The 9,318-nt window shown below is 41.0% G+C and overlaps 2 protein-coding genes across 2 annotated transcripts in view; one reads left to right on the top strand and one right to left on the bottom strand.

The window, feature by feature from the left end:
• The first annotated feature begins 3,631 nt into the window (after nucleotides 1–3,631).
• Nucleotides 3,632–5,702, top strand: SARC_01842 (hypothetical protein). Its single transcript, XM_014304424.1, has one exon. The coding sequence runs from the start codon at nucleotides 3,860–3,862 to the stop codon at nucleotides 5,573–5,575; it is 1,716 nt and encodes a 571-aa protein (XP_014159899.1). The 5' UTR covers nucleotides 3,632–3,859; the 3' UTR covers nucleotides 5,576–5,702.
• A 2,478-nt stretch (nucleotides 5,703–8,180) lies between these two features.
• The window catches only part of SARC_01841 (hypothetical protein), a 3,129-nt gene continuing 1,991 nt past the window's right edge, over nucleotides 8,181–9,318 (bottom strand). Inside the window, exons 3-4 of the mRNA XM_014304423.1 lie at nucleotides 8,838–9,150; nucleotides 8,181–8,459 (exon numbers count right to left, since the gene is read on the bottom strand). Of these exons, the coding sequence (XP_014159898.1) occupies nucleotides 8,249–8,459; nucleotides 8,838–9,150 (524 nt within the window). The 3' untranslated portion in view covers nucleotides 8,181–8,248. The remainder of the gene's footprint in view (nucleotides 8,460–8,837; nucleotides 9,151–9,318) is intronic.

Genomic DNA, 9,318 nt, shown 5'->3' with positions numbered 1-9,318 from the left:
GCAAACAGGTCCAAGTAGATGAGTCATACCAAATACTCAGGCTATTGGAGCCATCAAAGTGAATTTAGAACACTTTGGAAATATATTGGAAAAAGAGCTTGTATTAAATTATTTAAAATACAAATAAAAACCAATGTATTATCTCCAATTGATCTTGATATTTCAGACTGACCGGAGGCCGTATTTCTACACTATGCGTTCCCACAGCCACCTCTGCACTCCACGGAGAAATTCATGATATCATGCTCAGCGACATGAAACAATCTATAATGCCGTACAACATGTGGGGCGAAGCCATTCAGTTTGCCGCTTTGAAGAAATCTGTTCACAACAACAAACACAACAAGGATAAAAATCATGGGAGGTTTTTTTGGGGATTCAAACCCACTGAACGAATCAAACACATACATCCTTGTGGAAGTTGCGTTCATCAATCAGTCACGTGATGGCAAACTGGACGACCGCGCCAATATCGGTGTGTACTTAGGCCATGACCACCAGTCCAAATACAAAGACGAATGCCAGATCCTCAACCTGAAGACGGGTAAAATATGTCACTCTCGTGATGTTAAATTCAATTACCAAGTCCTTCCAAAATGGACTATGCTAGGCAACACCCCAGTTCCAAAATTTGATACTGCTGTCACAGACATACCCACCATTCCCTGACAGCAACACACACATCATCACAACAACTTCTATTGGTACACAGACAGACGAGATCGTCAACCCAGACACAACAAATGACAATAATCTGCGGGATCTCTCACCTGCACTACTACCTACCCCAATAACACACTCCATACCACGCCCACTTCTGCCTACGTCCAACACAACAATTTCATCGCATACTGCGCCAGCTATGGAAGATAATATCAACAACGCATTACGACCACATATTCAATGTCACCCTGAATCCCGTACACTTCGTGGATTATTACTCGAGTCCCGCCAGAATTCAGGAATACTCAACGAACCACACCTACCCAATAACATGCGAATGACGCGATAGCGCGCCCGCCAGATGCAAGCGTACAACAACACCAACCAATACGGCAGTGACGGTCAGTTTTCTTCCAGTACCTCTCTTCCAGGGGAGTCTAACAAGATTACAACAACAGTGTTGAACTCACCTTCTACTACAATACAACCAAATCAAGTTCATTCTGATATTACAGAGGAGACTACCGCTTGTGACATGCCTGCAGCCCCTAATTCCATATCAACCAAATACCATAACGATTACCGGGGAGCACACTTCTTGTTCTACGCCAATTATCCCTTCGCCCATCAACACACCCCCCGCTTCCAGGGGAACACGACCCACTTCCAACTACACATACAAACCAAATATCATGGGCACGTGATTTGGAAAACAGCGGCATACTCACTGTTCTTCAGAACCAAGACAGGCCAACATCGTCTGAAGAGGGAAATCTTTGCCAGAAATAGCTACGCGCGTTAGAAAACTCTAAACTTACAAACACCAAATAGACGTTGATACCGCACATCCTTTTGCCGATCTCGATGAACCAATCTATATGAGGCCACCACCGGGTGCAAACGCTACGAGACTACCTGCCAACTGTGTCATGAAACTCAAAAAGTTCTTGTATGGATTCAAACAATCAGGTCGATTGTGGTATGCGTTGATAAAGTTCAAACTACTCGCGATGGGCTTCCGATAGTCTGATGGTGACCAGTGCATGTTTATCGCTGATATTGATGATCTGAAATGTGTCGTACTGCTATACGTAGACGATCTTATCATATGCTGACAACGCAAATCAGACGTCGATCACTTCAAATCCCTTGTGATCCAGATCAAATTCAGCTGCAAGGATCTGGGAGAGCCACGATGGCTTATAGGGGTGCATGTCCTTACTACACCAGACTCTATTTGTCTCGGCCAAGATAGTGCCATCAAGGAGGCTCTAGAGATGTTTGATCTAGCCGAAAGCCATTCTGCACCCACACCTGCAACACAAGAACAAGTCGCTAAAAATAAGGAACCACGCCATCTATGTGCATATCGTGAACTCATCGGCACCCTTCAGTAGCTTTCAGTCTTGACTCGAAAACAAAACTGGTCAGCTGCACAACGCATCCTGCGGTATCTCAAAGGTACACCACATCTAATATCACAAGGGCCCCCGAATTGCCGATGCTGGCTCCGACGCCGACTACGCTCCCTGCTCGGACACCAGACGCTCCATAACAGGCTATATTGTCCTACGTATCAACCACATATCCGTAGCGTAGAAATCTCACCGGCAGAAACCATCTCTACTAGCTCTACGGAATCAGAATATTTCGCTGCGTCTGAGGCCGCCAAACATATTCAATGGCTTCGAAATACCCTCGAGGAACTCGGCTTCCCTCAGCAGACCCCCACCGTATTACAATGTGATAACAAATCAACAATACATGACGTTACATCCACTGGCCATACGAAGCACCTTAAATACATCGATGCTCGCGTACAACACACCAAGGAGCTCTAGGAAATCGGGTCATTCGCGTCGAATTCATTTCTTCCGGGGACAACCAGTCCGATATTTTAACCAAAAACACTGCACGTCCTACACACTCGCGTTCGGTTTTATAATCTATATTTTTTAAGACTTGCTTTTTTATAAAAAATAATACTTGTCGAGTTGTCGAGTTGTGTCGTAAATACAATTTTTTCAATACAAATAGTTAGAAAATATAAATGTACATAAAACTCCAACAGAGGCCAACTGCAACAGTCAGTCCACTGTCTCACAGACAGAGTGCCACTCTGTCACCGTATCGCGCTGCTCGGCTGCTGAGTGCTGACTCTGAACTGGAGTCTGGGCCCTGGGGTGACTGACTCTGAACTGGAGTCTGGGCCCTGGGGTGACTGACTGACAGTTGCAGAATTCAGACTTCTTGCACTAGTTGCAGAGGATAAATATTTCATTGTTTCATCATGAGTAATTGAGAAGGCGATGTATGGTTTCTTATACTAAAAATCTAACAAAACCCGAAAACCATTTTAAATACAAATCGAGTGAATTTTTTTTATTTAGAAGGCTATATCGAGAAGTGTTGCCTGTTTTTAGAAACCCCCCAAAATAGTTCTCTTGTATATAAATAAATACTATTTTTTAAAAACAAAAATAGAGCTGGAGAAACCAACGCTTCATCTGATGATCTTAGATCGGACACGCCGCTGACAACACTTGCAGAATAAATATATGCTTTGTTTTGAAAAAAAATAACATCAACAAAAAGTTCGTCGAGAAAAAAAAAGTTATATGTAAAATATATAAAAACGAGCCATTTTTGGTTTTGTTTTTGAAAAACAAAAAGCCCAAGCGCCCATTCCAAGTCACACACATTCGGAGAGAAGAACCACAACTGGCACAACAAGGACCAAGCCCCTGTCAACTGTGAGTCAGACCGTCAGACGATCAGCGGGGATTAGCACAGTGGTATTTTAAAAGTGATCAGTGATCACTGACTGATCACTGATGATAAACCTAAAAGCAGTAAATGTGTAATTATTTTAATATTTAGAGTGAAAAATTGGCACCGATAATTCAGAAGTTCCAAATAAAATCACTATTTTTTTTTTTGATACATAATATTACCGCAGGCAGAAAAGAGTCTAGGGACGAGCGTGCACTGGGCTGTCTGGGCAGAGGACACAGTGAGAAGCTATTCTACGCATAATATAAAAAATAGATAAATATACTGTACTTACATACCTAATACAGCAGTTGTAAATACATGACATAGTGTCTATATATTTATATTCATTCATTTGTTTTTTAAATAGACTGTAGGTACCGTACCTGCATGCACAGGCGTAATCCTATCTGTGAACGGCAACATGACACCCTCAGACGTTGCGATAGTGCGCCAGACATCGCGCACCATTGAGCAGGCATCTCGCCAAATTTCACGCGATGACAAATTGACACATGTTCTGTCACCTCGTTCAAGACATGTTAACGGACAACTTGATACAAGCTTGGAGGGGACCGCTAGTGCATGCATCACACCTCACACACCTCGAACTATTCGTACAAGGACAGAAGTCGATCAAACAAAACCAAATAGGTTCAAGATCGTGCCGTTAAATAGCGACGGTAGACCGCTAAGCGTACCGACTTACGCACCCAATGTGGCAGAGAGCTCTTTTGATTCTGAAACAAGTAGATTCCACTCAGCTCGAAATCTGTATGTACCAGCTTCAGGTATACCTATGCGTAGGAACAGTTCAACACCGGTGGAGGAAGGTTTCCGGCACTTTGCGCCAGAACACACCTTTAGCTCACGATGGGGGGACGACAATACTGCTACCATCGGATATTCAGAAACAAATGTAAACAAGGACACGTGCACACGCACGGGAAGTGACCCGATTGTTCGAAGTGCACCTCAGTCACCCTGGATGGTACGCGATGGCCGTAGTGCTGGAAGGTTCACAGTCACAGCCCTGGATACAAAAGTGAGCGCAGACGATCTGTATGATAGGTCTGGTTTGCGGTCCAACCAGTCCGCACCTCAGCGTAGACTGAACAGTGTGGATTCAGTTCACGAAAGCCTAAAGGGCAGTTGCCTCCCAAGGCCTCCGACTAACACTAACCAGGTAACGTACGGCAGGAGTGCGAGCATCTCGGGCGGATGCGCATCTGGGGTGGTCCGAGCTCACGCAGACACGTGTAGCTCCATCTCGCCCGAGTCTCGAGATACCATACCCATCAAACTACAGCGATCCAAGCTGGTCCCAGATACAGAAGCAAACACTATATCGGAGGGTATCAAGCAGCCTCAGCACCCACACCGCGGACGATTGCATCAACACATGCCACCTCCATTGGTAGTCAATAAAGACCTGCCGACTGGCCGTGCAGGGCATACCAAGGCAGACGGTCCAAGGCACCCCTCGACACCCACGTGTGTTAGTGGGGCGGTGCGAAAAATGCCTGCGAACACCAAGCGGACTTCTCGGGGAAACGCGCAAGCACCCACGCAAATGGTTACAAACACAGAGACGAGCACGTCGGTGGACTTTGATGAGATGGCACACGCCGGAGCCTCAGCCCCGGCCAATCAGAGCTTCCCCTCTAAACGCATGTCACTGCCGATAGCGATTACAGAGGAGGTTGTAGTATCAACGCCACACGTAGTAGGCTTGAGTGGTTTGCCTGAGGGCAACACTTCAGCTCAGGACGACGGGGCCACATACGGCACGCGAACAGCAAATGTGGCTGTACCATCACAGACGGATACACTGATGCGGGAGATGTTGGATGTCATTAAAGAGCAGCGACAGGAGATGAGGGATGTTTCGGCCTCAGTGCTGGCGCTCCAGGCGCAGATGCAGATGCAAGCGGATGTGGCCAATGCACGGATAGACGCGTTGCAAGAGGTGTGTCAGCAGCAGAGTGCGCTGCTGCGACAGTTGGCGAGGGAGCATAAGGGGGCCAACGACGATGACGTGTGTGTACAGAGTATGATGAATGCGATTGTCACGCAGGGGTTTGATATAGACTGTCTCAGGGCAGAGAACAAGATACTCCGATCAGCGAAGTGTGTGTGACGGGGATGGGATAGAACAAGAAATATAGTATGATTATTAGCAAAGTAAAAAATACGAAGTTAATGTTAATAGCAACATAAAGTATACGCAGTCAATATCAATAGCAAAATAAAGTATATACAGTCAATATCAATAGCAACATAAATTATACGCAGTCAATATCAATAGCAACATAAATTATACGCAGTCAATATTAATAGCAAAATAGACTATACGCAGTCATTATCAATAGCAAAATAAAGTATACGCTGACAATATCAATAACAACATCAAGTATACGCGGTTAATACCAATAGCGAAATGAAGTATATGCAGTCATTATCAATAGCAACTATATGCAGTCACTATCAATAGCAACATAAAGTACATGCAGTCAATATAAATAGCAACATAACGCATATGCGATCACTATCAATAGCAAATATAGTATACGCAGTCAATAATGGAGAGCAACATAAAAGTATACGCAGTCAATATTAATAGCAAAATAAAAAATATGCAGTTATAATCAATAGCAAAATAAAGTATATGCAGTCATTATCAATAGCAAAATATAGTATATGCAGTCATTATCAATAGCAAAATATAGTATACGCAATCTAAAATGAAGAGCAACATAAAGTATACGCAGTCAATATCAATAGCAAAAGAAAGTATACACAGTCAATATCAATACTAACATAAAATATATACAGTTATTATCAATAGCAAAATATAGTATATGCAGTCATTATCAATAGCAAAATAAAGTATATGCAGTCAATATCAATCGCAAAATATAGTATACACAGTCTAAAATGAAGAGCAACATAAAGTACACGCAGTCAATATCAATAGCAAAAGAAAGTATACACAGTCAATATCAATACCAACATAAAATATATACAGTTATTATCAATAGCAAAACATTGTATATACAGTCATTATCCATAGCAAAATAAAGTATATGCAGTCATTATCAATCGCAAAATATAGTATACACAGTCTAAAATGAAGAGCAACATAAAGTATACGCAGTCAATATCAATAGCAAAGAAAGTATACACAGTCAATATCGATACCAACATAAAATATATACAGTTACTATCAATAGCAACATAAAGTATATGCAATCATTATCAATAGCAAAATATAGTATACGCAGTCAATAATGACGAGCAAATTAAAGTATACGCAGTCAATATCAATAGCAAAATATAGTATACGCAGACAATATCAATAACAACATAAATTATACGCGGTCATTATCAATTGCAAAATAAAGTATACACAGTCAATATCAATATCAAATAAAGTATATGCAGTCAATATCAATAGCAAAATATAGTATACGCAGTCAATATCAATAACAACATGAAGTATACGCAGTCATTATCAATTTCAAAATAAAGTATATGCAGTCATTATCAATAGCGAAATATAGTACACGCAGTCAAAAATGAAGAGCAACATAAAGTATAGGCAGTCAATATTAATAGCAGAAGAATGTATACACAGTGAATATCAATTGCAAAATATAGTATACACAGTCAATATCAATAGCAACATAAAGTATATACAGTCATTATCAATAGCATATACAGTCATTATCAATAGCATATACAGTCATTATCAATAGCATATACAGTCATTATCAATAGCATATACAGTCATTATCAATAGCATATACAGTCATTATCAATAGCATATACAGTCATTATCAATAGCATATACAGTCATTATCAATAGCATATACAGTCATTATCAATAGCATATACAGTCATTATCAATAGCATATACAGTCATTATCAATAGCATCATGATGTATATGTTATCATTATCAATAGCAAAATATAGTATTTGCAGTCAATGATGAAGAGCAAAATAAAGTATACGCAGTCAATATCAATAGCAAAATATAGTATACGCAGTCAAATTCAATAACAACATAAAGTATACGCATTCAGTGTCAATAGCAAAATAAAGTATACACAGTCAATATCAATAACAACATAAAGTTTATACAGTCATTATCAATAGCAACATAAAGTATATGCAATCATTATCAATAGCAAAATATAGTATTTGCAGTCAAGAATGAAGAGCAAAATAAAGTATACGCAGTCAATATCAATAGCAACATACAGTATCGGCAGTCAATATCAATAGCAGAAGAAAGTATACACAGTCAATATCAATAGCAACATAAAGTATATACAATCATTATCAATAGCAACATAGAGTATATGCAATCATTATCAACAGCAAAATATAGTATACGCAGTCAGAAATGAATAGTATCATAAAGTATACGCAGTCAATATCAATAGCAAAAGAAAGTATCTACAGCTGTTGGTGCTAACTTACACATGCGCACTCAATTGCCGCATAAGCTGCAAAATTCTAACAGAGCCTCTGACTATTCCCACAAGCGTCACTAACGTGTCTGTAAGCACAGCCAAATATGTAGCACTTTGCATAGGTACACACAAGTATATTACTCTCTCTTAATCATAACTTGAACTACATACCTATAATTAAAATAAAACAACACCAATCGTAGCGGATTCTAACTGCACCCAGAGAGACATTTACATAATTTAATTCATAATAAATGAAATACGTATGTCGCTATATCGGACCCAGTGAGACACGTACATAAATTTATTTATAATAAACGACGTACGCACATCGCTAATTCCCATCGGATCCTGCCGGTAACTTATTAAATTTCTCACAGAAGGCAATCATTTCATTGACACTCCTATCCGAACTCGAGGTGCTTGTGAACATCTGGTGTTTCTCCACTGCCTTGCCGTCGAAGTAGAACTTGCCTGAGTAGCTAGTATCCACCTCTGGCGCCACACACAGGTAGTACATTCCCATCATACCATCCCTCGGATCTCTGAGACGGACAAACGAAATGCAACCAGACATACGGGAGATTAGCTGCTGCTTGATAACATTGGGGCCTAGTTAACGGTATGCATATAGCAGAATCAGGGTATCTATACATGTGATGAGGCCATGCCATATACGTAAAAGAGAAAGCGTTTTAATACATCGGATCAGACATCGGAGGCTAGGGCACATATTGGGAACCTCCGTTAACCCGTTGCGCAGGGCTCAGTTGAGAAGAAACGCGAAAACACCTCAACAAAAAACACGTACAACAATGTGTAGGAAGTATCTATCTCTTACCTGAATGTGATGCTACCACACGCACACCAAAGATTTGCAAGTATCTATTTCTTAGGTTATGTAATATCTCTCGCTCTCTCACCTGAATGTGATGCTGCCGTATCCCGCATGCTGATCCAGTAGAGGCTTCAAACCTTCCGTCTCGCACCACCCGGGATGGTTAGTCATGATAACAGTACCATCCTCGCTGTAGCAGTCTGCCAAGAAGTCGCTCATCTCCAACATCGCTCGTTTACATACAGCATACACTAACGCGCCGTCGACTTTGTTGTCTTTCTTGACATATGTCTTGAACCCATCTTTGAGTGCAGCCACATCCATCTGTGCGCCATATAGCCCAGCAGACGCGTTGTTGATGACCCGCCCGTTGCCTAACTTCAGTTGTGCGTGTAAGCCTGCGGGTGGATAACATGTCGCATTTGAGTACATAGCTAACTAGCTCATGTATATATATATATATCTATATATATATATATATATATTTGTACATACACACACACACACACACACATATATATATATATATATATAATAATAGTATATAACGTAGTAGCTATTTAGTA

This window comes from Sphaeroforma arctica (assembly GCF_001186125.1).
Source record: "Sphaeroforma arctica JP610 unplaced genomic scaffold supercont1.77, whole genome shotgun sequence".
NCBI classification, from domain to species: Eukaryota; class Ichthyosporea; order Ichthyophonida; genus Sphaeroforma; species Sphaeroforma arctica.
Note: the sequence above shows the minus strand (reverse complement) of the source record. Positions and strands in the feature narration are given on the sequence as shown.